This window comes from Acinonyx jubatus, chromosome D2 (genome assembly GCF_027475565.1).
Source record: "Acinonyx jubatus isolate Ajub_Pintada_27869175 chromosome D2, VMU_Ajub_asm_v1.0, whole genome shotgun sequence".
Taxonomy (NCBI): Eukaryota; Metazoa; Chordata; class Mammalia; order Carnivora; family Felidae; genus Acinonyx; species Acinonyx jubatus.
This window is the reverse complement of record NC_069393.1, coordinates 82,938,483-82,966,228: the sequence shown is the minus strand read 5'-3', so window position 1 is coordinate 82,966,228 and position 27,746 is coordinate 82,938,483. Positions and strand designations below refer to the sequence as shown.

The following is a 27,746-nucleotide window of genomic DNA, read 5'->3' as shown; positions in this document are numbered from 1 at the left end:
AGGTGGCAGTCACCACCTGCTCAGACCCCTCACTGGAAAACATGGCATTGGAGAGCTAAAAAAGCGAAACATGAACTAGCATGGAATGTAAGCCTCCAGGCAGACAGTAGGGCAGTGATGTCATAATCACTCCTGATTCTACCAAGTGGTCAACACAGAAGCTATAGCCAACTTCAAAACCAGCTCACGCTCCCAACTACGAGCCACTTGCACGACTGGCTCTATGTGGTCACGGCATGGCCAGCAAAGACTGCCGTGGTGAATTTACCCTTCCTGGCACGTGAGGAGAGGGCTCACGTTGTGAGGTGACATTTGCATGCATTCCTGTCATCTGTGCCAGTTACTAGCCATTTAAGCTCATTATCTCTCTGAAGTTCGGTGCCCTCAACTCAAAAACGAGGGTCCCAGCATCGAGGACTGAAAGTGAAATCTGCACCAAGTGTTCAACAGAGTCCCCGTCACATGTCACATGGAGAGGGCTCAGTAAGTGTGAGCCGCCGACAGAACCACAGCCACGAAGTGGGAACCTGATCGGCCCCACCCGGACCTCGGAAACGGCGCAAGTCTGTGAGGCAAAATCACTGCTCTGCAGAGATCGTATGTGTGCAAAGAGGTACGCTTGAATGTGAAATGTGGTAACGGTGGGGAGAGGAGGTCTCGGCTGGAAGTGCATGACTGCTAAGGAGACACACAAAGCCACAGAGAGGACAGGATGACCACAAAATGGAAACCCTGGGGCCCTTGGCCCTGGCCAGTCTATACGGAGGACGGCCGTGTGGGCTCACTGAGCCACAAAACCTCCGCACTGGCTGCTTAAAAATAAAACATTACAAGAATGTGTAAACTATGCTCTGCCCCTTGAGCTTCTGTGGATGTGGAAACACTCCATGAGCATGCTACCCAACCACAGCGTCCAAGTTAGGTCAACGTGTGGTCCAGCCCACTGGTGTGCATTCAGCCCCGAAAACAGAACACACTCTGTAGTCCGGGGGCACTTTCTGAAAGGGTTGTCATCGTGCTGGTGCAACAGGCCTGTCGTGTGGTTAAACACGACGACACACACTCAGGAAAAGCACAATGGTTTTCAGGTCTAGGAATGCTGTCTGACACTCAGATTAATGAACTTCTATGTTGCACATCAGCAACAGACTGGGGGAACATTAATTAAATGAAGTACTCTATAATTAAACCACTCAACTTTAGTCATTCAAACCATGGCTATGAACACCAAAGCTCTGGCCTGCCTAGGACACTGCCGCCTGCCCTCAGATGCGGCCAAGCCAAGGGGATAGCTCAAGGGGCTGGTCACGCCTTGGGCCCACATGGACACGGATTCTGTGCTCTCTTCCACTCACCGAGGGAAGGCGGCTGTGCAGGACTGTCTTCACTGCAAAATGGAAAGGCAGCTCACTGACAGAGCCCCTGCTCAGCTTGCTGGCTTAGCAGAGTCTGGTGACACAGTTCAAAGACCTGAGGCTTCCCTTCCCTCACCATGCCTATGAGACCAGGATGGCCAGTCCGTCCTGCGGGGTGGCTTAGGGGGCCCGGGAGGGACACTGATGACCCACAGATGGCCACTCTCCTACCGAAGGACATCCTGGTTCCTTTCGGGATTTTTTTCAATTATAAATAAAGCTGCTATAAACATCTGTGTGCAGGATTTTGAATGGGCATGTTTTCAATTCATGCAGGTAAATACTAAGGAGCCTGATGGCTCGGTGGTAAGGCAAGATTATACTTAATTTTGTAAGAATCTGCCAAACTGTCCTCCCAAGTGCACCATGTTGTGTCCCCACCAGCAGCGAATGGGAGCTCCTGTTGCCCCACATCCTCACCAACATTTGCTGTTGTCAGTGTTCTGGACGTTGGCCATTCTAATAGGTGCGTAGTAGCATCTCGTTATTTTAATTTGCATTTCCCTGACAACGTAGGATGTTAAACTTTGTTTTTTTAATCTGATAACTTGCCATCTGTGTATCTTCATTGGTCAGGTGTCCGTTCGTGTCTCTGGCTCACTTTTCAGTTGGCTTGTTCATTTTCTTCCCAAGTTTCAAAGGTTCTTTGCATATTTTAGGGAACAGTCCTTATCACATGTGTCTCTTGCAAATACTTTCTTCCAGTCTGCAGCTTGTCTTATTCCATAGATGCTGTGTTCCACAGAGCACCAGTTTTTAATTTTAAGAGAGTCCAACTTACCAATTATTTCCTGAATTGCGCCTTCGGTGTTTCACCTAAAAGGTCATCACCATCCCCAAGGTCATTTAGGTGTTCTCCTGTCTTCTAGGAGTCTTAATGGTTTGTGTTTTACATTTAGGCCTGTGGTCCATGTTGAGTTAGATTTTTGTGAAGGGTGGAAAGTCTGTCTATAGCCCTTTCTTTGCATACAGATCTTCTGTTACTCCAGCAGCATCTGTTGAAAAGATGATCTTTTTTTCCTACTGAATTGTCTTTGTGTCTTTGCTGAAAACCAGCCCAGTCTATTCCTGGGTTCTTTTGTGCCACTCATCTGTTTATTACTTCACCCACACTCTATTGCCTTGATTACTGCAGCTTTTTAGTAAGTCTTAAGGTATACTCGCCTCAGTCCTCCAATCTTGTTTTCCTTCAGTGTTGTGTTGTTGGCCATTCTGGGCCTCCATATAAACTTCAGAATCAGTTTGCTGACATCCACCAGGCAAACTGCTGGAACTGTGATCGAGACTGCGTTAAATTTTTACATCAAGTTGGAAAGAACGGACATCTTGACCATATAAAGTCTTCCTATTCATGAACATGGGATTCCTCTGCAACCATTTAGCTCTTCTTTGATCTCTGCCATCGCCTCCAGTTTTCCCGCTATAGACCTAGTACATACTTGGGTTACAGTTATACCTAAGTATTTCATTTTTGGGGTGCTAATGTAAGTAGTAATATGTCTCTAATTTCACAATGAGCACTTTTTCATGTATTTACGGGTCAATTCAGACAATATTCCTTTGTGAAGAGGCTGCTCTTTTTCCCACTTACTGGACTGTCTTCTTATTATGGACTCAGGAGTCTTCATATGTCCTGTGTACAAATCCTTTGTTAGGTATACACGTTGCAAATACTTTCTCTTACTCTGTCTCTTTCCTATTCATTGTTTTAATGATGTCTTTTACTTTGAATAGAGTGTATTTTATTTCTGTGTTCGTAGCCTTATTTTTCTGTGTTATAGGAAATATTTGTCTGTTAAAATTATGAAGGTATTCTCCATGGTTTCTTCTAAAAGCATTAGAGTCCACGCTTTACATTTAGGTACAGATACATATCAAATTATTTTTTATATATGGTGTGAGCAAAGGGTCAAGGTGAATTTTTTTCTTCTTTTGCAGATGATACCAAGTTGTTCAGGCACTATTTGTTGAAAAGGTTTTCTCTTCTGCTCTAAGTTTTGATCTTTATGCAAGTACCACAGTATCTTGATTACAGAAGATTAGTGAGTCTTGAAATCAGGTAATGCTAGTCCTAACATCTTCATTTAGTTTCAAGCTTGCTTTAGATATTCTAGGCCTTTTGCATTTCCATATAGCTTTAGAATCAGCTGGGAATTTCAAGGCCTGAGTGAACTTAACACAAAGGATAGTTCATGAAGAACTAAAGTCTTGGCAGTACTGGCTTTTCCTATGATGAAAGGATGTGTATTTAGGCCCTCTTTAATTTCTCTCAGCATGTTTTATATTGCTCAATGGCCAGGTCTTATGTATCTTTTATTAAAGTTAATCCTAAATACTTTATACTTTAATTTTTAATTTCTTTGCATAAAAATCAAATAACTTTATATGTTAAAATTTATCTTCAGCATTGTTGAATTCACTTGTTTTAATAGTTTTCAAAATTCTATATAAGATACTCTATGTAAACAACTATATAACCTGAAAATGAAGACAAGTGTACTTCTTCCTTTCTGATACATGTGACTTCATTTTACTTAACTTTTTGCACAAAACTCTGTCTTTACCCTTTTATAATCTGTGTATCGTAGAAAATATATATAGTGTGTGTGGGGGGGGTGTCTGGCTTTTTATTGAATCTTAATAAGGAGGAATCTATGCCTTTTTATTGAATCTTAAGACCATTTACATTTAACGTAATTACCAATGCAGTTGGGTTTAAATAAGATGGACGTGCTATTTGTCCTGTTTTCTGCTCCCCTTTCTCTCTTTTTCCTTTCAGATTAAGTATTTTTAAAATCAGTATTCTACTTTACCTTTTCAATTAGCGTATGCACTATCTATTGGCTTATGTCGGTTTTATTTCTTAAGTGTCATTTTAGAATGTACAAATTCATCTTTGGTTTATCAAAGTCTGCCCTCAAATAACATTACACTTGCTCACAATAACATAAAGAACCTTACAGCAGTATATTATCATTTCCCCAGTCCTACCTTTTATACTATTGTTACTCTACTTCTACATATGTTATAACCCCCCAAATTCATTATTAGTTTTGTTGTGAAGTAATACCTTTTAAAGAAAATAAGAAAACTGAGAAATAACTTTCATACTTTTCCACATATTTCCAGCCACCCAGAACACTAAAACACCTGTACTAGAATATCTGTAGCATCATCACTTATAAAGGCAAAAAAAAAAAAAAAAAAAAAAAGGTGAGAACCCTCATTTCTATAACACAGCATAGGAAACAAATTATGGCAAATTCACAACATGGGATACTTAACAGTAGTTATTAGTAAAAATCTCCACGGGATTCAAAAATAGAGGAATCTCACAACAATGTTGATTGAACAGGGCAAGTCACAGGAAGATATCGGTATCACCCCCTTCGTATGTAACAGCAAACACGGGGCCGCGAGGAGGGAAGGCAGACACGGCCGGGGAGGGCACACAGGTACTTGGCAGTGCTGCTGGTGCTCCATTCCTTACCCGGCGGGGGGGAGGGGGGGGGCATCGTGAACCTTCCCTTTATTATCAATACCTCACAAACCCCGTAGGAAGTTTCTTTTATCTGAAGCAAGTATTTCACTAAAATCATGAAAATATCAACTTGCCTTCAATGTACTCAACAATTAAGGAGGCTCTTGAAACTGCTCCTGTCATCTGATAAGAAGTGATTCAAAAAGGTTATTTGGTTTTCTTGTTCTTCCTGGTGTTTAGATTTTACACAGGAGCGGGAAGAGGAAGAAACATGCAAGCATCTGAGTGCCACACACACTGCCTCTTCCTCCTCTGCTCACACTTTCCAAAGGAGCCCTTAGCACCCCGACCTCCAAGCCCCGCCCTCTTCATCCCAGTGGCCTGGTTTACGCTCCTTCAAAGCACTCACATCACTCCCCCAAGAGTCTAGGGGATGCACATCATATACATGTGTATATATTTCCCACTGGCACAGAAGCTCCTTAAGGCCCAGAATTTTATTGTTTTGTGCTAAATTTCCAGAGCCTACACGAGGGCTTTGCATGTAGCTCAATGGGTACTTGTCCAACAAATGATGAGCTGAACTTGGGTCTTCATGGTCAGGCCTAGGGCTCTGTCTCTGAGTGGCATCTGTCCCCACCCACTCATGGGAGGCCTGGAGTCCCCGGCCCTCACCACTCAGGATCATCTCTGTTTCCTCCCAATTGATCTTTACTTTGGAGACGATGACATTTTTTTTTTTTTTTTTTTTAAGTCTGGGAAAAGAATTCAATACATGTATTGTACTGAATTTCTAGGCTCTCTGCCCCCAATGTATAAAATGGAATAACTAATCAAGGCTCATTTAACAACCGTGTCCAAGGCACTTGGGAAGGGGGAAGCTGGCCACCCCTCCATACTTCCATCCACCTGCTCTTTGGAAAAAGGGGTCAGAGCACACTTGGTCCAGGGAGGGGAGGGCCACACAGCCGTTGCTGCCCCAGCACACCTCCCAGGGGTTTTCTACAAATCCTCCCAGGGTTTTCTGGAATCTCCTCAAGTGTCCAAAGGTCACCTGGGAAGGCGAGGTCATTTTTATGGCGGTTCCATAGGCCAGGGCTCTCCAGACTACACTGTGGGGAGCATCAGCCATCCCCAGGTGCTAACAGGGAGAGGAGCTGTGGAGAAGGTTCTGTATTTGGGGAGGTTCAGGAAATTCATAAACTACAGAACCTTCTGACCATCGAGGTATACACACCGTACTGAAGGGTGTGTCTCAGGAGTCTGGCTCAGCTTTGCTTACACGTTCCCAAGCTTCTGCTGGTGGTCACGCAATCTTTCCTGGTGAGACGTCTTAACATCCGGTAGAACTGAGGTTTTACCAAGTGACCTAGATCTGCTTCCTCTGGAGTTAAATGTACGTCTGCTCCTTTCTTCCCTAAGCCCATTTGTGCTCAGCTGTCCTCAGAGCCCTGGGAATCCTCTGCTCACGGCCGCGGCAAATCCGGGGACAAGGGAATGGCTGAATGCGGGTGATATTTTGCTGGTTTCCCGTTGCCGAGTGTGGGTAGGACACAGTGGGCAACGACACCCTCGGCCAAGCGCTGCAGGGGTCTGGCAGGAGGAGCAGAAACGACCTTGTCTGTCAGAAAGATAGGCAAGCTGTAAAAAGTTCTCAGAGGATCATCCTGCGTGCTCTAAGAGACAGCCAACACGGCTCAACTCTCTGATATAATAAACTCAGGGCTTGAAGTCTTGCTTCTAGGATCCAAGGTTAAAACTGCCGAATTTAGAAACTCAAGGGTTTTGCAAAAGCGCTAGAGGCTGCCTGCAGCAGGCTAGAAGTGGTGCGCGTGCAGTGCCCGGGGCCTAGCACAGCTGCACCCCAAGGTCACGAGCAAGGCCTCAGAGAAGCGCTCTGCCCCTGGGCTTCAGGTGACTTGAGGGCAGAGTCTGCAGCAACCCCCTGGGGGCAGCCAGCAACCTCAGGATTCGGGACCTGTTTAGACCTCTGCTTGTGGTCCTGATCTCAGCAAAGGGTCCCCTCTGATTTTCCATGTAAGGTTCCACCTTTCTGAATCACCTCCACCCTGCACCGCAGTTCTAGCAACAAGCACGGCTGTATGGTGTATGGAGAGAAAAGGCAGGCCCGGTACGGTCTTCGCCAGAAGGCAGCCTGCGCGCAGGAAGAGCAACGTCCTCAGTAAACCCCTCACGGGGGCTTCTGCAAAATGAGGAGACCAGACAGCGAGGAGACAAAAGGCCCTAGAGGCAGGACCAGCAGGGGCTCAGGCTTCGAGGGAGGCGAGAGTGCAGCGCAGAGCCGCGAAATCCAGGCCGCAGAGTAAGTGTGACGCCTCCCACTTGCAGGCAGCGCCTGGGCAAGAGGCCCCGTGCTCTCCTTCGGAGGCCTGACTCGCTACCAAGGAATAGAACCTCCAAAATCACTTACAGGAGGCTTTTCATGGCTTCTCCTCGTAAGATTAAAGTAACAAGAAACAAATGATACCGGGAATTTGTTAAGAAACATGAGGCACATCTTTCTGCACGTGTCGTGTCGTTGAGACTTGGCTGGCCCACTGCCCCACATCCCCTCACTTTCTATTCTGCAAAGCCAAGAGCCACACTTATGAGGATGGGCCCAAACCACGGCAGCTGAATCAAAGGTCGGAAACGGACAGTGAAGTGCGTTCAGTGCTGGAAACGGCGACAGCTGACACCTCACAAACATCTCCCACGGCGGTCAGAGCCAGGTGGCCCGGCCTCCCGCAGCACCAGTCTGACGGCAGATAGCCTCAAGCTTAAACCCGAAGTGCGCGCATCCGTGTTTCCCCAGAGGAGGTCGTCCCACATCTAAGAAAGCCAAATGTTATCTTCAGGGTGGGTGTGAATGAACGAGCAAAGCACCAGGCATCTCCAGAGAAGCTTCAGGAAGGGCAACCTGGCGGGGCTGGTCTCCATCAGAACTAAGACAGGTGGGAGGGCCCCTCCCCTTCCCCGGCTCTGCAGGGAGTTCTCCCCAGACACGCTGACCCTCTGCTGTGGCTCAGTGTGGCCAGCCCGCGGGGACGCAAGCTGTGTGTCCCGTAGCCACTAGGCAGGGTGTCCTTGCCAAGTTCTGTTGAATGTCTAGAGCACTTCAGAAGACTTGGTTCACAACGCCGGGCAGAGTCTGCTCACCACGAAGGTCGCTAGGATTCTGGAGAGCACCTTCTATCCGCTGCGAAGGCAGCAGGGGCTCCCTGTGCTGGGTCTCTGGAGGTCTCATTTCCCCCTCAGGACCACTTTACACGTCGCTGCTGTCACCCCACCTTACACACGGGCCATCAGAGGCTCAGAAAGCATGTTACTGGTGGGACCGTGTCCTCCAAAATTCAATGCTGAGGTCCCAACAGCAACTATTTGGAGAAAGGGCCTTTAAAGAGGTGATTACGAGGAGGCTGTTGGGGGACCCTGAGCCGTCTGACTGGTGTCCCTGTAACGGAAAAAAGGAGAACGTGCAACGTGACCCCAGGGGCCTTTGTCCCTAAAGGGACCCACGCAGGGGCGGCAGGCGGGCAGCTCGGGAAAAGCCTGGATCCTGGACTTGCAGCTCCAGAGCTGTGAGAGAACAGAGAGAACAGACTTCCGCTGCCCAAGCCACCCAGCCCGCGGCACGTGCTCCCACGGTCCCAGACAAGGGGCGCCGGCAGTCCTCGCGCTGGCTCTGCAGGCCTGGTGGAAGTGGGGGTGGGGAGCCCTCAGGCTCCACGCAGGCCGAACACGGGGCCTGAGGTCACACATGCGGGCAGGGCTGCACGGACGAGCGCCTAGAGGCTCAAGGGAGCATCCCTCACCAGCTCACAGACCTGGGCTGGGTCAAGGTCAGCAGGGATGCTGGAAACATCCCTCAGGTCAGCCCGGCCCGCTCGGCCTGAAGATCCACCCTTGAGAACAGAGGGCTGAGGGGGCACAGGCCTCACTCGGCTCCTCCAGGAGGTGGCCCTGGTTCTTCCAGTTCTGCGGTCACATGGGGCTGCTGGCTTCTGAAGGGCCCCAGGGAGCCTCAGCCCTCCTACGTCCGTCCTAGGTCAGAGCAGCAAGTCCCCGCCCCTCACCCGGGCCTGCTGGCAGGTGGGGGCAAGCGCGGATTCCCACCCATGGCTCTGGTCACATAAGCGGCGTGCACCTTGTAGGGGACCAGAAGTCTTAGCCTGAAAATCAAGACATCACCTCAGAGGCCAAAGCGGAGGCAAGCAGCCTGCTCTTGGGGTCGAGCTGTGGTCAGCCTCGGTCAGCTGGCTAATACCGGGAGCCCTGTGCGCCTCTCTCACCGCACGCGAACTTCCCCAGAACCCTCCAGACTGGCAAGGCGAGCCTGCGTTCTCCGTGCACGCTGCTCGGCCCTCCCTCACCCTAGCCCTACAGACCGGCGCGGGGTAGGAGCGGTGAGCACCGTCAACCTTCACACCGAGGAGAACGGCTTTTATTAATACAAATTGGGCCATTAATACCATTTAAATGCATTAGCTTTAACACAAATAAACAAGATCTGCCGGTGAAACTTTAAAAACCAATCCTGTATTCTGGAGAAGGAAACCCAGCCGGTGAAGAAGCAGGGGCCCCCAGCCAGGTGTTAACACTGAGAGACCACGGGAGCCTCGTGTGGGTCCAAGGTGCAGGCTGTGAGGAACATCAAAAGGTGTTAATGGTTTCAATATTTATCTGCTGCAGGGAAGCACTCTAAAAAGAAGACAGAAAAAAAAAATTCTGCTAATGGCTGTGTCTTTGCCATTAAAATGAAAAGCTTAATGCATCTTATAATCAGAGGACAATTTGCAAATCATTAAGAGAAATGTAAAATTCCATTAAAATACAAATCAAGAGACTCTCCCTGGACTAATAATCTTTTTGATATTATTTTGCATTTCACTATTTCTGTTCCAATACCCAGGCCCCACAAATGATCAGTTCCTGAACATGCTATTTACCACAGCCTACTTCTTTAACGAGACCAAGAGAAGGATAATCTGCTATTCAGAGCAGGTACTAATGAAGAATTCCATATATTCTGAAATTTAATTAAAACCCCAAAGATTTCAAATTAGATGCAATTTGAAATGCCTGGGGCAGAAATACATGCACTTGCGTGGCGAGGGTACCACGCTGAAAGTTGATACCGTAATTGGTCTTGATGTATTTTTGTGTTGCTGGGCTGAAGCACAGAACTCATAACCATATAAAAATTCTCTGTAGATTACCTGCTCATTGAAAATGCCATCACTCAGGTAGTTCTCCACTAAATTACCATGCCACTAAAATGCACAAAGTGATTCGCAGAGTAGAGTGGCACAGCTGGCCGACGCTGCCAATGAGTTATGCATGCGTCAACGCGGCCTTTTTTCTTAGTAAAATATGCTCAGTTGAATATTAAAACATAATTGGCATTCAACCTAAGCAGCTTAAACCATTCCGTTATCTTCCTTTAAACCGATTTGGCTCCTCCACAGTTATTTTCAAGGATGCGATTCACAAACTAATGATGCCATCATACTCAGCTAGATTTCGCTGTTTTACATTGGTCATAAATAGGCACAGTTTCTAAGGCCTGCCAGGGATGGCCTTTAATATTAGCTGCTCTTGAACATCAAAGGCCCAATTCTTGAGGAAAAAAAAGGCGGGGGGGGGGGAGGGAACGTGCCATTTATGTTGGTTCTTGCATATCTTCTTCTAAACAGAGGAAGAGCTGCGAATTTTCTCTGAAAAGTATGTCTTGGCCAAGCAATGAGCTCGAGGTCGCATGAGCTCAGCTTCTGGGTTTTCCTCAAACTGTCTAAGGAAAGGCTGAAAAGAAGATCATGTTGCCGGACCACCGTGGCCCAGCCGAGGAAGGAGCATGCATTTTTAGAAAAAGCAGACAATGCGTGTACACACGCACGTCTGGGGATGGGTCCTTTACACAGCGTGTTCTGTGCAACAATTAAGAGCGGTACTCAAAAAAATGCAAAAGTAGTTGCCATAGTAACGAAGATACCGTAGCTTTTGAAGCTGGGGGGTGGGGGGTGGGAGCGGGCAGGACTCACCAGGGATCCTACTTTCTGAAACAGTGTCGCTGTTTACCTTAATATTTAGAGAGCTGGAGAAATCTGATCTGATTTTCATAACTTATCACTTGTAACTGAGATGTATTTTAGGCTAAAGACTTTCCTTCCCCTACTTCATTCTCCAGTTTCCTTCTTCAGACGCACTGTGTTTGGTGCCATTAAGATACAACACGATGCCCCAGCGTGCCGAGCCTCAGGAGGTCTGCTCCGCCCTGGTGACTCCACCACCGCACGAATCACACGGCTATGCAAACGGCCTTGGAAAGAGATCAGATCTTCCCATTCTGACACGTACACACAACCTGTAAACCTTGTATTCTGAGTCGGCCCGAACATAAGGGTTGCAGGTAAAAATCATAGGTGATGAGGCATTTAAATAAGTAATAGTTTTTACACTTCTGGCTCCTACAAATAGCGTTACAGTGTTACTGCCATTAATGTACTAACATTTATATATTTAATGTATTGATAATTTACAGTCCAATTCTCTATACATTTTTTATTAAAATATAATTTTCTCTATAAACCCAGGTGGTAGAGAGAATCCTATTTATTACTTCTCGGATGGTATAAAAATGCATTTAAAAATGCATTAACGCTGCCTGTAAAATGTGAATATACAATATTTTATGACAAAAAAAATACTTAAACATTCTCTTTGGAAGCAACACATGTTAATCTAATGCCTACAGTGGGAATAAAAATTTTGAAAGCACATTTAAGTGAAAAGTCTGTTTTTCACTTTAAAATATAGACCTGATAGAAAATTCCTACTTTTCAAAGCCCATTTAAAATGGAAAGTTGAGGAAACAGACACTGTAATTTTCTTTTCTCGGTACGTAGAAATCTGACACTCTGCTGCTCCGAGGTAAAGAATACCCATACGTACCCAACACAAGGACACGGTCGGTGATCTTCTTAAACGCGTGAACATAACGAGGGTGAAACTTTCGCCAGTTTGCTGTTTAATTATTGTGCTAGATGTAACAGTTATATTTTAATGTATTTTCCCATAAAAGCTACACTTGTAACAATTTCAAGTATTATTTATTTGCAAAAGAGATCCCGTTAAATCCTACACAAAGTCTGAAAGTAGCTGACTTTCAAACCACCTTTTGGTTACCTTTCAAGCTTGGTTAAATTATACTGTGACCCCGGTGGCCTTCACTAAAGACATTCTCAAGTTCATTTTTTTTTTTTTTTTTTTTTTTGCCTGATTTACGGAAACCTCAGGGAACACAGGCTCTGACCACCTCCCCATATTTAGGATGGAACTTTCACTGAACTAGGCTTCCCATGAGCCCATGGTAATTACGATTTATCAGAGGGCTCGCGGCATAGGAACACCACACGTGCTCTCGGGTCTGGCAGGCTGTGATTCTGGTCAGCCACTGCCAGCATCTCGGAAGCTGGTGTCCACGGACAGACTCAATTCTCCTCTGTGGGAGGGGGCACATACTACAACTCCTAGGGTAGGTCTAAGGGGACACTCTGGGTGATGTGACCGTTAACCTCCTCCGCAGCAACCCCAGGACTGGATCTACATTAGACGTGCGGAGGACGAAGCTGGCATCCAGAACCTGAAGCAACCTCTTCCCTTTGTCGTCTTGCTTCTGTTGTTCAGGGGTCTCCCCCAGAATCTAGAACTTCACGCACCCAGACGCTTCAAAGAAGAACCACGCTTTTGGGCCACAGGTAAGGGCACACCTCCCAAAGGCTCTGGTCAGCTCTGTCAACACTCTACCAGGGGGGGTGTCCTGGCAAAGTGACGCACCTGGGAACACTCTTGAGGGGCTCACTGTCACGTGACTTTGTAACCTGATGGCACAGATGCTGATGCGCAGCCAGCCTTGCTCACACCTTCCAAATTACAAAAAATGAACAGCACACTGGCTCTCGGTCCTCCTCACGTGGCCGCGGGCAGAGTTCGAGATTAGGCAGACACATGGATACGTAACCTACAACTTCTAGAAGTTGTTAAGTACAACAGTAAGAACAGCTCTTAAATATGCAATTCTAGGCCTCAAACAAAAATCGTTATTCAATTAGAAATGTCAACCTGAGCACAGAGTGAAGCTCTAAGAGTCTGATCCATTTCAACAAATTCCTTCAGAGCGAGCAGTAATTCTCAAAATCGGGGAAATGTATGTATATGATGCACACACTTATACGTGTGATGTGTACATACATACACACCACATGCAAATGTGTGTGCGTGTATCTGTTATTTGCCCATATTTAAGATTTTTGACGTGTCTTTGGAGGGTGAGAAGTACAGAGATTGTAGGCATAACACAAACAAACAGTCTAGAGCGTCCTAGTACACACACTCCCAGATGAAGGGCAGGAGATAGGAGAGCAACTTAGAAAGCTGTTTGTTTAAATGAATCATTGCTGACACTAAAAACTTCTCATCCAAGATGTGGTCGCATAGTACAAAGAATGAACAAACACCAAGGACAATTACCAGGCAGGAAACAGCATAATACAATAGGAAATGATGAACTAAGACATAATCTGAACCTCAGGCTCTCTGGCCCATGAAATTCACCGATATGCCAAAGCGTAGTTGATCCGTCAAGTTGAAGAGCTAAGGGTGAAGTATGCTGACTGCTTCCGAGCTGGCCTGGCTGGACCCCTGCAGACAGAGCCAGAAGCAAGCAGGACCACGGCCACGGCCTACAGAGCCAGCACCCCTCGGGTACCCCCAGGGAGCACCTACCCTGCCAAGTGCCTCTCCTTTCTGCTCAGGCTGGGAGCCCCTGACCCAGAGAAACCCTCAGTGTGGATGCAGAATTCCAGTCATCTAACACCAATTCTGCTGTGGAGCTACAAATGATGTGGATATTCATATATGCAGACGGGCCAGGAGACGTGATGAGCCCATGCAGGGCACTGCTTCCTGTCCACAGGAAACATTCCCAGGAAAGCAAGGTGTCACAGCCAGACAGAAGGGGCAGTGGAGAAACCATGTGCTTTGAAAAGAATGGTGGCTTCTGGTGCTGTGGGGAGGGGTTCATGGGGACCGATTATCAAGGCCCTGAAAGGGTACATGTCCCCAAAGAGGAAGGCGGCTCGTTCACAACCTTGGTCACTTGCAGGGCTCACTCTACCTCTCATACACCATTTACTTTCAGGGTTCACGCCTACTTTTGTTCATAAACACCCCCACCCTTACCCTCTTCCTTGTGACTCCAAACCACACACGTGGGGGGGCTGCTCCTGATTCGAGACCTTGACCCGGGTGCCTGCCACCCCCTCCTCCCAGGCTACTGATCCGCACCTTTCCCAGTGCCGGCCTCAGAAGGCCTTGGGCCAGATTTCCCCATCTGCTGCTCCCGAAAAGCAGCTCAGCAGCTCTAGGGTTGGAAGAAGTACATTTTCACCAGCTGTTTCTCTCCCACTTAATTTAAGTGCCGTGTTGTTAGCTTGTTCTAATCGATAAGTGGGCACTGGAAGGTTTACAAACCTCCTAGCCCTACTAGGTAACATTATAGCAAGGCCAGCAATTTTTATAATACGGGAGGACCGTGACTGCTACCAACCAGAAACTGTAAATGCCATCACCTATTTTAGTTATTATCTTCTCTTTAATTTGCTATTATTTTTGTTTTTAAGTCCAGGGGAAAATACCAGTCCAAACTTCCTGAAAGCACAAAGCTGCCTCCTGCTGTGTACGTGTAGGAGAGGCTGAGACAAAACCCTCCCCTGCCGCACCCTCTGCAGACGGACCCGGGCTGTGTTCAGGACTCACAAGAGCAAAGGTGAAGGGCAGTAAAGCAGGCCCCGGGACACGGACGGGAAGGGGGCTCAGCGCCTTCTTTCCTGGGGAGACAGCCTGGCTGGGGAGGCCGGGTGTGCTGTGCATTTCGTGGCCGTGAGTGACGGCAGGAGGGCAGAGGAGCCCTGTGCCCCATGAAGGCTGCGGGGGTGGGTGGGGGAGCGCTGGCATGATTAGCCCTTGCTTGGCTCTCAGAGGTGGATTTTTAATATTAAAGGACTGTCTCTGGTAAGGACTCGAGGTAATGATGCTATTCATTTCCTCATTGTCCAACTGCCTTCCAGGACCCACACACGGCCTCCACTGGAAGGCACACCGCACAGTGGGACTGTCTTCCAGGATATAGTGGGGAAATTAATTAATTCACCCTGGAAGGGCCTTTCCCGTGAGTCTCTGGCAGGGCTTTCAGAGGAGGCCCCTTGGAAAGAGGGTGTTCGACAGACATACACAAACACAAGAATCCTTTTCGAGGCTTTGTAAGAGAAGTTACAAAAAAACTACTCGCCGGCAGGTTTAAAAAATGCAGATTTTACTACTGTCATGCAACTGGATTTCATAGCTACGAGCTAATAGCTGTGACGAAGGAATTATTAAAGTGTTAAATATTTCATTTAAAAGGGAACATTGCAGTCACTTTGAAAAGAAAACTCAGAACTCATCTGTTGAAAACCATCATCTGTGAGACGACACTGGAAGCAGCAGCTGGGGTCCACCACCATCCGCACACCGCGGGGCTTGCACCGGACTCACACCGTGGGGCTCTCCCTGCAGAGTTCACACCCCACACAGCACCACGCACGCTGCAGGGCTCACGCCATAGGGCTCACACCGCCATCCGCACCGCCAGGCTCAGACGGCAGGGCTCATGCTGCGGGGCTCACCATGGGGCGCACACTGCCTCGGACGGTGCAGGGCCCGGGCCACCACGCATACCACCGGGCTCGCAGCGTGGGGCTGCCTCATGTGGGGCCACGGTGCGAAGCTGAGCCATCCACGGAGGAAGCCCCCACCCCAGCCTGGCAGAAGCTGCCCAGCGCCCTGCAGACTGCAACCGCCCCTGCTCAGAGCACCCCTACAGACAGGAGAGCTTAGAAGGGGAAAAAAGCGTGCACGCGCATTTTGAGTCTGAAAGGTGGTCGTAGTTGCCCCAGAGGCTGCTCTCCCTGAACTCTGTGAATCGCGCTTCCCGCAAAGTGCAGCTTTTATTTTCCCAGCTGCTTTGCCACTGACAGATAAGGATGTAAAGATGCATATTATACAAAGAAGTCACGTTATTTTCAGTAAATAAATACAAAGTTGGAGTACGTTAACAGGAAAGAACTTTAACATTTCATTATAAAAGAAACATTAAGATTTATTTCGAGAGTAATGGTTTCGTTAAATAACCATTTCTTGGAGAAAAATGAATTCAAAACCAAGCTGACCTTTGCAAGAACTTGATAAGGGAGCACCTGACCTCCTGAAAACGCTCCCCAAGACTGCTGGTCCTCAGAGTGGCTACCGCGAATGATCATGCTGATACTGTATTATTTTCTTTGTAATTAAAACAATTTTTTTTAAATGTTTGTTTATTTTTGAGACAGAGAGAGACAGTGCATGAACGGGGGAGGGTCAGAGAGAGAGGGAGACATAGAATCTGAAACAGGCTCCAGGCTCTGAGCTGTCAGCACAGAGCCCAGCAGGGCTCGAACTCATGAACCATGAGATCATGACCTGAGCCGAAGTCAGACGCTCAACCAATCAAGCCACCCAGGCGCCCCGAATGCTGATACTTTAATAAAGCAGATTAGCAAAGGGCAAAACGCCTCAAAACTCCAAAAACAACCCATTTTTTAAAAGAAAATGCTCTCTACTAAAAACACAATATCCCAAGAAAATGAATGCATCTTGGTCAATACTTGCTTTTCTTCTGACTCTCTCAACAGCACCCCGAACTTCACTCCAAGTAACTGCAGCCTTCCCTTCCCACAGAGAAACCCTATCTGTGGCGGCTCCAGAAAAAGGCAGCCACAGAGACTTCCAGACTTCTGGTCAGGATAGACAGCTTCATGGTTCCTTGGCCGAAACACCCAGACAATTAACTTGTTACTACTAATCAATCTTGGAGGATTTCCAAGAGAAGTGGAACTATGTGAAATTTCCACTATTTGTTAAGTTTTAACCTACAAAACTGGCAATTTTATATGCTTAACTCTGTGTGTGTGTGTGTGTGTGTGTGTGTGTGTGTGTGACCCGCCTTACAAAATGAGCCAATGGTGAATGGTGTACTCATCTCACAGCGAGCCTGAAACGGTGAAGCAGTCTGGCCCGTGCAGGAGAGGGGCCCATGGGACGCAGCATAGGGGTCCCCGGTCCACAGGCCAGCACCCGAGGAAGAGCAGGTCAGGAGGCTGGAGCACAAGGGTGGCCACAGTCAGGATTACATTTTTAAAACACACTGAAATAGGCAGGCCTGGCCTAAATCTCAGAGGCAAGACCATGATGGAAAAATGATATGCCAAGCCATGTCAAATGTGTTCAAAAATTAAGACGCACAGAAAATAGAATTTGTTAAAAAAAAAAAAAAGCATTTATTCCATATTGAAATGTACCCATGCCTCCCAGTTTGCAAAGGTTTCTTTCTTTATGTTAAAGCACAGCTTCCAGAGCCTCAGAGGATTTTCCTTGCACGGGACCCGCCCGCTCGCCATGATTTCAGCGTTGCCACAAGATCCAAAGTAGAAACAGAGCAAAGCCAACTACCACTGGCTAGAAAGGGGTGTTACCACATCTGGGGGTTAGTGCCAATTAACTCCGTGTTAGCAATTGTATTATAACCATCCACCACCTCCCCTCTTAAACCGTAAAATCCCCACACCTGGTCCCTGCCTGGGAGTGAGCGATTGAGCTAAATTAGAAAAACCTGGCTTGCACATGCCGAGGCGTGGGAAATCCCGGCCCGCAGCAACCACTAACTGTCAGGAGGCGGGGCTGGCCCAGGGGACCCTGTCTCCCCGAAAGCTGGCTAGGAGGATCTCGCCCCAGTTGGAAGTGCCCGCCAGCACTGTGGGGCTCGCCTGACGGAGAAGGCTTCTAGGTTGGCTTGGATGGCCTTCATCCTTACCCCAGCGGCTGCTTCCGTCTCGTCCTGGTCAATGACCGTGACCGGTTAGCCGAGCAGAGGCCGTGGGCGTTGGGGCCCAAGGCCAGGGAGGCAGGATAAGTGTGGCCAGTCCCAACCCTCTTCAAACACTGAGGACAGGACCTCAGGATTTAATAAGCTCACTCCCCAACGCCCCTTTGATTATATAGAGACTTCCTGTCTTGGCTTTATAATTTTTCCGTCCTAAAACTTTCAAAACCTTAAATTTCAGCTCACTATTCATTAGACTTAAGGGCAGGGAAGCCAGTCGGGCAACTCTTCCTTCCCCCAGCGACACAGCAGTACTCCCCGAGTGCTGATGTGGACACACGAGCTCAAAGCACCAGGATACCCAAGCCCCTACTTCAGAACCCAACCACACCTGAGTTCCTCAGCCCGCAGCACACAGAGGTCACACGTGCGTCTTGCGGCATCCATGCACCATCCATGCACCCAGTTGGCTCAAGCTACTGGGGAGCAGCTGAGGCTCCCCTGCGCCCTGAGGGCCCATCCAGGATGCAGACCAGGGAGGGTTTCTGGACGTGTGCACAGTGACAGGCAAAGGCCTGCTGTAGCTCCCACACCCATGCTGGAGACCGTTCCGGAGGACACAGGGGGTGAAGAAGGGGCCCTGTTCATTACGGCTGTACCATTTCAGTTCATTATGTGCAACAAAGCTCAAGGTGTTCTCTGCTCACTTGTCTGACCTTGTTAGTCAACTCAGGTGTTAGCTCAACTTCACAGGGGCTTCTCTATCCACCGCCCCTAGAAATTCTACTCCATTTTCAAGTTCCTTTTTGCTGAAAATCATGGCAGCTATTAGAATACCGTTAAGCTCATTTAATCCATTTCGAAATTCAAGATTGCTTTAAATGCACCTTATCTAAAATCTCAGGGTAATTTTGTCCCCTGAGCATATGTGTCTACACATCTATACAGAGATGTATATACATATACACACGCTTTATTAAAACGAATATAAAAAAAATCACTACGTAAAATAAGCCCCCGGCACATGTCTAGAATAATTTTAGTTGCCGTAATTAAGGTCCCAACAACAATTTAAAAGGAAATTTCTGGGAAAATGTTTTTGGTGACCATAGACCATGTGCCTTTGGCATACAACATTTAGGCAACACGTTCTCAATTCGTCCTTTAAGAACACTATATCAAACTAGGGTAAGTTTGAGAAATTAAACTGAAAACTTATTCAAGAAGACACAATGCTGCTACCCACTCTGATGTAAATGTCACCAACTGAGTTTATGGAAGTGGCTAATTGTCCATGTACAAGCCTCATTTTCTGTGCTGTTGGCAAGCAGATAGTTTAAGTTAACAATAAGCTTATTGAAAAATTCACTGCTATTCAGATGTGTTCCCATTTAAACCCTTCAGCCAACAAGAGTTAAGAGTCGATCTGCATGCATCATTTTTATTGCCTTTGCCAAGAATTATGTGACCATGTGCCAAAACTAACACAAGCATTTGGAATGGGTGGAGATCGTGAACTCTTGTCCTTACAGCGTGGCCACATGCTGTCTCTGTTTAGATGATGTAAAAATACCAAGTCAGTATAGTCGATAAAATGAGCTGTGATGTAAGTGATAGTTAATAAGTCAAGCTCCCTGAACGAAACCCTAGGAGGCGGCGGAGTTACTGACCTCGCTGGAAAACGGGATGGTGAATCGCAGGCAAGGGGAGGTCTTTGAGGGCTGCCGGCTCATGGAAATAGGCATCCAGCCAGGCCACGCACTGCTTCAGGGGCGCCGTCATTTCCCCTGGACAGCCGAGCAGCTCAGGAAGAGGGGGGGCCTCCATGGCTCTGCAAAAGCGGTAACAGGAGCTTAATAAGCCTCTAGGCCCTGCGTCCACACATGTGAAAAGCAAACAAACGTCTACTCTACCCACATGGGTAAAAGTCTACTGCTGCACAGCAATGGGAAAGGGCGCCGGAGGAGGGCGTGGAACGTCTGCCAGCCACGTTTCCCCCTTCAGCTTTAAGACACACAGCGCATCCTAGAAAACAAGAGGGGATTCTGGGAAGGAACAGCCTAGTATACGGGCTCTTCCGCCTGGGGCCCTGAGCGTCTGCAGCCATGGTGAAGCAGGACAAGACAGAGCACGGATGACCGGCACAGAAGCCGCTCTGGTGGGTGCGTGCACTGCCCCTTCGTGAGACTAACAGGTGCATGTACGCATCTCCCGGTCACCTAGCAGATCACCACGTGTTATCAACAAGATTTTCCACAAATACTGTTGAAGTAATTAAACTGCATTTTGATCACCCCGCCCCTCCCACTGAATTTCAACAATAGCACGTTCATGATTTTCTATCACTTGGTGCTGCATTCTGGGGGATTTCCTCCAAGTCTGCTTTCAGTCTGCTGATGCTTATGCTTCAAAGCGTCTAATCTGTGCGGAGGTCGTTCTGTGAGGCTAACTCCCCTTACACTGCTCTTCTGGCTTACTTTTTTTCCTCCAAATCCCACTCTTCATTCATTATGGTCACTTCTTCCTTTTATCTCAAGCTTACACCAACGTTGTTTAGGCTCTCTTCAGTTTGCTCCTTGCCCTCGGGGTCTGATTCTTCTGTCTGCGGCACCTCCCAGAGCCGACTCCCCTTCAGCAGGTGCTGACTCTCTGGGATATGCTCTGTTGGAACGAGGAAATGTCCCCTCAGAGAGGCTTTACTTGGGTGCTTCTGAGCCCTAGAGTTTCATGATGGGTCCAATTTTAGTCTCCTAGGACCCCAAACCCACAAAAGCGCCAGCCCCAAGTCTGATTTCTTCTGATGACCTCCTTCCTCACCTTCGAAGGCTCAGCACAGGTGGCAGGCTTCCTAGCAGCTTGCTGGGCCTGGTCGGCAGAGGGCATCTAGAATTCTCAGATACTAAAGCTCTGGGGGTGGCGTACGTCCAAGCAGTACATTTCCTGACCCCTCGCGTCTCCCTCCCTGCGTGTTGCGGGGCGGGGGGGGGGGGGTGGTGCGTGTGTGTCAATCTCTGGGCTGCCTTTCTCACCTCGCACCCACCGCCCTTATGAGGGTCTGAACGGAGAGGCCGCCACCCACTCGGCCGCGTGGCCCAGCACAGGGATGACAGCGTGGCTGCGGCACCCGGGAGCGTGGGCCGGACCTGTGTGAGGACAGCAGCACGCACAGGGCACCGCAGATCCAGAAGCCCGTGTAACCTCACCCTCCAAGCTGCAGGCAGCAGCCAAAGACCTTGAAGTGCGTCTTACAAACGCTCCTGCGCTTCAGTCCGAGTCTCTCAGGCACGGCATTCTGCGGAAATGAGGGTCTCCACCGAGGTCCTGGGATCTTTCCAGAGATAAGCTTCCCTGGATGGGATGCGCAGAATGCCCTTCATACTGTTCTTCCACAAGAGAACAGACAGTGGATCAGGGAGGGCTTTCTAAGCACTCACATACAGGCAGTGTTGGGGAAGGAACCGGACAGCAAATAGAACTGAGCCTGCCCAAACGGCCAGGCAGAGCGGGCTGGCCACGGCCCGGCCATCCTGCCGACTCCCGACTGGACGCAACAGGCCCAGGCCTCCTCGCTAGCTCGCTGTGGGCCGGAACTCACGTGGACGGACCTCTGGTCGGCCTGGACCCCAACTCCGCAGAGGGGCCCCATGGGACCTGCTCCCTCCACAGGCACGTTGAGGCCAGAGGAGCGGGGGCAGGGCCTCTTGAGACATCCCTGGGGGGAGAAACCCATCTCCTCACTGCCCTGACTCCTTTCTCCGTTAGGACCTCCGGTCAGGGAAGGAGTGGACCTTCCTGCGCCTGTGCTTGGCTTAAACGTTATTCCAGTCCCTCTGCTCTCCCACTGTTCCTTCCTTGCTGATAAACTGATGATACTGGAAAGTAAAGATGGGCAAGAGTGTCTCGTGCTGTTCCATCCTGCTCCCGGGGTGGGGGGGGGGGGGGACAGGAGACAGGTCCACCGAGGATGAGCCAGGCCTCCCTCCCGACACAGCTGGCACCGTCCAGGGGGCAGCTTTGTGGCTAAGGCCGTGAGCAGGAGGCCATCTGCATGTGACACCTGGTCACACAGGGGGTGAGCAGGGCTGAGGTGCCCACGTCCCCACCCTCAGCCCGTGGGTGGCTTCAGTCCAGAGGAAGCAGGAGAGGGGCCCGGGCTGCATCAAGAGCCCACAGTGCCCCACACGCACCCAGCATCTCCCCCCTCACAGGCCACAGACGCTCTCAGGGCTTGTGGGGTGTGCTCGGCCATCACACACGTGGCAAATGGGGTTCTCTGGGTCAGGGGGCCTACATCACAAAAGACGGGGGTCCTCCGCACCCAGTAGCGACCTGCTTTGCTCCAAGAGTTACAACTCCATCCTCGGAGGCCCTGGAGCGAAACGGGGGTGCCTGGCCATCAGGAGAAGGGGCCAGGCTGGTTGCCGCTCCCTCCACATTGCTAAGGGACTAGATTGGTAGCTGTGTTCCTGCTAGCATTTCCCGCTCCTAAAAGGATATTTGAAGAATTTTTATAGTAGTAAAATTCATCTTAAATTGATTTTTTATGCTTGTGCTAAAGATCTCAACCTGATTTACTCTGTAGTTCTCCTTTTTAACTCTTTCTCTATTGGCATTAGGTAACTATTCATGGGTGAAATGTAATTAAACAGCTTTGATTCTGAAGCAAGGATTTATGATACTACATTTAAAATGAATGGCATTAAACACACACATAAAACCAGATTTTTAAAGCCATGACACAAATTTCCATTTCTACAATAAAACGAAATTTATTCTCTGCCCTGCCCTCCCCTCCAGCCTCGCTTGGCTTGCCCCTGCGCGAGCCGCGGTGTGACGGCAGCACTTATTAGGGAGGAGTCTCTCCAGGCTTCCCTATCGACCAGCCCTGAAGCCCCACTGATTACGGGCGAGCACCGGCGCATGGGAGCCCAGACCGAGGGCCGGGAAGCCAGCGCTGCAGCACAGACAGGGCCCTGTCCTGCTGTCGGCTGGGAGAGGGCAGAAAGGGGATACGTCACAGTCACTCTTTATTCACGGTCACGTATTATCAGTAAGAGTCACCCAGAGGCAAATGCAGGGACACTGGAGCCCTTCTCCTTCTCTCCTGTTTTGTTGTTGTTGTTGTTGTTGTTGTTTGTTTGTTTGTTTTAAACCTGGCATGAGAGAGCTGGCTAGCGGCTGACAAATGAATTTGGCTTTGTTGAGTCACACGCAGGACAGTGGACAGCACCGGGCACACCATGCCACAGGCAAACATAAAACCACATGTCGTTTGGCTTGAGGGTCTCTTCCAGAAAGAGGCAACTGCTGGCGATCCCAGGACAACAGCGTGTGGCCTTCTGGGGAAGCTCCTGGAACCCCAGTGAGAGAGAAAGCCCCATGCGAAGTTTTCCCGGACTCCTGCCCCGTTTGAAGAGGCAGCCCCGACCCCTTCCCTTCTGGGGCTTGGAGGAAGGACGTTCTGGCGTTAAACTATTTCAGATCTCAGGTCTGTCCTTCAACCCGGATCAGGACGCGGAAAAAGTGTGAGGCTCCAGGATGAACTTCGGAAGTGTCTTCAACGAAGCAGAGGCAGTGATGCGTTTACCGCCACGTATTAAGGGAGGGCCCGTCACTTCACAGCATTCCATACAGGAGCCTACGTGGTCTTCAAGGGAGGACTGCCCTTCCTACGCGCAACGAAGCTCACGTTTCCAGACACGGATTTCAATTAGAAAGCGAGGGGATAGAGGCAGCATCCCACCAGAGGCAGGGGGGACACAAGGGGAGTGGACCAAGTTTACGTGAAATGGCCCCAGCGGACGGGGTTCCTAGACGTCCATCTGCCACACGGGAAGCCCAAGTTGGCGCTTCCCATCCGCTGTGGCCCCCTCAGCCGGGTCACACACCCTGGGCTGAGGGGGGGGGGGGGTGGGGGGGCAGCAGCCGCGGAGCCCGGAACCCACCGCCTGCAGTGGGCGAAGCACGCCAGGCCGGCCTGGGTGCCAGACAGCCGCGCTCAAGGTCTGAGGCTGCGTCAAGTACTGGCACGACACGAGGAAACCTGACAGAGCCGTCCTGACAGCTCGGCTCCCGCTGTCTTCCCCGTTACCAATTCGCTCAGTACTTTAAAACTCAACCAGCCTGGCAGGAGATTTGGGTATTCAGGTCTGGGGGAGCCTCAAGACTCTGCCGGTAGTAAAGAATCACTAAATCTCCGTTTCTGAATGAATCCTACTTCCCGAAGACATTAAAATGTCATGTACTTGGCTTAAATCCCATTTGATGTAAGAAAACAGGCCAAAAGTTCTAAGCTACTCGCATCTGATTAGCGGCATTAGCTACACCCAGGGGGCGGACTGCTGGGCGTTCGGAAACCTCTCTTTTTGACCCCAGTACTTTTCCAACATCTCTGTCTTCACAGGATGAAATGGAGTCTTACAGTTTGGGGACATTAACTGGTGACGTTGGAGGCTCACCCAAGAAAAGAGCTCTGACCTTAGAGCCCTGAAGACACGTAGCCCTTGGAGTTCATGTGGAATTCGGCAGGAGTTGACCCAGGTTGTGTCCGTTGGCAAGGCTGAGAGATAAGTCTGCGTGGAGGCACACAGATGCCGGGTACAACTTGTTGTGGGAGGAGGAGTCCAGGGCCTTGGCCACGTATGGCATTTTAGACACCCTTACGATGAGAAACATTTCCCAAGCCGAGCCAGATAAGCAAATCTCCCCTTGTCTGGCTTCCAGGACACAGTGCGGACTCCAGAGTAGAGCGCCAGACCCCATAGTCCCAGGAAGGCATGCGTTTTCAGCAAAACTTTAAATCTGCAATAGAGGGGACTTTAAACCACGCTGCTAAATATCACTGGAAAATGTACTACGAGGTCTAAATTAACAGATCTCTAGCAGACTCTCTTGTGCTTGTGTCTGATGCATTTGCCCCGCATCCAATCATACCTTCCTGTTAAAGCTCTGATGCTTTGCTTCTAGTGGTAGGATTGAAGACGGGACATAAATTGTGCCACCTACCATCAAAACAGATTTTTGCAAAACCGAGGCTGAATAAAGATTTTAAACTCTGTACTCCAAGTGAATTTCACGTCTTGATTCCGTTCAAGCAATTATCGAGGATCCATTAGGCACGATGGCTTATTGACAGGAATACGAACGCAGTGTTTGTAGCCCAAGCAGGCGGACAAGGAAGAACACGGAGGCAGAACACGGAGTTGGTGTCAGCAGCTTTCTTTCCGCTCTGCCTTTTGGACAACCCCATGTTTCCCTGATGCCCCCAAGGAGCCCTTCCCTCCCCGATGCCCTCCAATAAATGGACAATGCAAGCGATGGCCCCGTGACGTGGCCTGGTGGCCAGCAGCTGTTGGGAAACACCACCACGAGGGTGTGTACGGTGGGAGTCTGCGCGACTATTTCAACTTCTAAACTAGGAAGAAAAGAGGAAGGGGGGAATCAGAGTGCTGATGCTGGTACTCAGAAACACTGGTCTCAAACCGCAGGACGGAGTCAAAGACAAAGGACAGAGGCCCACCAACGGGCTCGCCCAGCGGCGCGGCTCCTGGCGGGCACTGTGTGTGCCCGGCACCCGTCTGACGGTCCGGATGCCAGCTCCTGGATTTCTCCTGCTGCCCTAACAGCACTATGTAGTCAAGGGACAAAGAGAAGAGTGAATACAGACGTGCAGTATCAGCAACATACTGACGTTTACATAACGAACGGGAGACACGTTTACACATTTGTTCATTTTAACAGGGATAAGGGCTGCTACTGCTCATAACACATGGGCTTAAGGACTGACTCTCACGTACTAGGTTTTACTTTCTGTTTTCACAGATCATTCCCTATGAGACGAAGAGACGTGCTACCATACAACAGAGGGAAACCGGTGGCGAAGGGAGCCCGCTCCGAGTCCAGACGGAAGTGAAGAGGACGGCTTCGTGGGGAAGGCGGTATTTCCACCGTCTCTGCAGGAGGGGCTGGCTGGCGCACTGACAGGTGCTCTGCAAACGCTTGCTGAGCTTTTACTGTGTGGTTCGTAACAAAGACGGACATAAATCCTGCTCCTTGCCTTTATGCCTTCCACCCCACGATCGCACACCCCCCAAAATGAATTCTACATTTACGATCCTATCAGAGGCCACCAATGGTTCACGTCCCAAGGTCAACAATAGAAGGAGGAAGAGGCAGTAAAACTTAACGGGGCCCCAATTTACTCACTTTCTGGGTGGTCACAGGTATGTTGCTTAAACTGGATATCAGTTTTTAATGGGCATCCTAAGCCCTCAAAATCTGGGGTTCGAATTCATGTCAGAACCTAAACACGACCACAGAGGAATTTACGGTGGTATCCGAAAACACTCTCCCCAACCAGAAAATTCTATGTACATTTTCAACTCCTCCTCGTACAGGGTACGTGTCATAAGAACTGCATACTTTTTTTCCCCTTTTGTAAATGATTCTCAAATGCATAAGCAATAAAACATTTTTAAAACACAATTTAAAGAGTACACTTGGCAGACTAGACTGTCTTAAAAAAGCCTATTTACTTTCTCCCCTAAACGTTCAAATTGTTAAAAGGAAAACTGTATTTTATCAACACTTTAACATACCATTAAAATCTCTCCTATTTGACAGATGAAGATAAAAACACCCCAAAACTACGGATGAATTATCAGGTCCCTAATGATTCCAAAACAATTACAGGATGCAGAGCAATCTAGTTAAATTTTATTCAAAAGCTTACTACACTTGTGTTTTCTTTTATTTTTCTATCAAGAAACCCATGAGGCTTAAGCACAATTCATTATGTATGAGACCCCACTTGCGGTGCTTGACTGTTGATTAATAGCAAAGTTTGCTGTATGTACATTTGCAACATTAGATGCATACAATATGCTAACTTATTCTTTCACTGAAACTAATTATTTACAAAAATGACTACTTGAGACTACAATTTATTAAATGCATGCATCCAGTCTCAATTTGGCCCCAAAAGACAGCCTGGAATGAAGATCTTTTACTTGATGTGACAACTTCTGGAAACGCTGTTATTAATATTGTAAATGTGGCAAATAAAGAGTTCAAATAGCCTTATGTCTATGTTGCATTTGCTTTTTGCCACTGAAGCAGGGAACAAAGCGCTTTCCAACATTTCACACACCAGAGGTAGACTCCTCTTTCCCAGCTTAATTTAGCTTCCTATAAATAAAATGTTTATACAGTAGCAATGAAATAGTTTAAAAAAGGAACAGCTAACACGAAAGAGGAATAAAGAGTTCTCATCAAATTGTTAGGTAGGTAGATTACAATTGTCAAGAATAAATTTAGTACGTTTGTTGAAAAATACCCATAAAAATACACAATTTTTAAAGAGTCATTTCCACCGGTCTCATCAAATTATTGGTACTCCCTTATGGGCACTTCCCCCCCCCCCCCCCCCACAGGATCTTTAGGGTTAGGTAACTTTGCATTATTCAGTAATTCTCTACACTCCTGGTAAAGAAGGGACAAATAATGAATTGGTCCACAGACAAAAATTATAGAAGCCTCACATTCACATGGAGATTTCATAATGGGGCATCTGGTCAACCGCAAGCATCCGCCAGGCTGACTTTATAATGCACGTGGCCCAGGGCAGCAGCCACCTGTTCTGAGTGTCCTCCACAGTCTGGTCTCTCTCTGCTGAGCCAACCCGCACACTCTCTACAGGTGCCCCTTCCAGTGCCCTCAAAGACTCTGTGTGGCCTTGCTCCGCTCTGCTGAGGGTGTGTGCCACTGCAGGCTCGGGAGACACAGAGAGGAATCAGACTCCTTCCTTCACATGCCAAGATAAGGAAAAGCAATGTCTGTGCCCAAACAACAGAATGATAGTGCAGAAGGTCATTACATGTACTAATTGCTCTGTGCC

General features: G+C 48.6%; 1 protein-coding gene and 1 long non-coding RNA gene across 12 annotated transcripts in view; one reads left to right on the top strand and one right to left on the bottom strand.

Annotated features, from left to right (window-relative positions):
• MGMT (O-6-methylguanine-DNA methyltransferase) overlaps positions 1–27,746 on the bottom strand; it is a 296,474-nt gene that overhangs the window by 25,971 nt on the left and 242,757 nt on the right. For all 9 annotated transcript variants that reach the window (XR_003421363.2, XM_027063414.2, XM_027063411.2 and 6 more), the window contains one exon: positions 19,522–19,682. Coding sequence is in view for 8 of the 9 variants with exons in the window: in XM_027063414.2 (XP_026919215.2) it covers positions 19,522–19,682 (161 nt within the window). In the remaining variant the exon portion in view is untranslated. The remainder of the gene's footprint in view (positions 1–19,521; positions 19,683–27,746) is intronic.
• LOC113600352 (uncharacterized) lies at positions 126–26,919 on the top strand. Of its 3 annotated transcripts, none has more exons than XR_008292278.1 (5): positions 126–563; positions 11,084–11,305; positions 12,482–12,653; positions 17,374–17,515; positions 25,673–26,919. It is a non-coding gene; the product is annotated as an uncharacterized LOC113600352 (long non-coding RNA). The 3 variants fall into 3 exon arrangements; XR_008292280.1 differs by lacking the exon at positions 25,673–26,919 and adding an exon at positions 22,649–22,757; XR_008292279.1 differs by lacking the exon at positions 17,374–17,515 and having other exon boundaries at positions 129–563.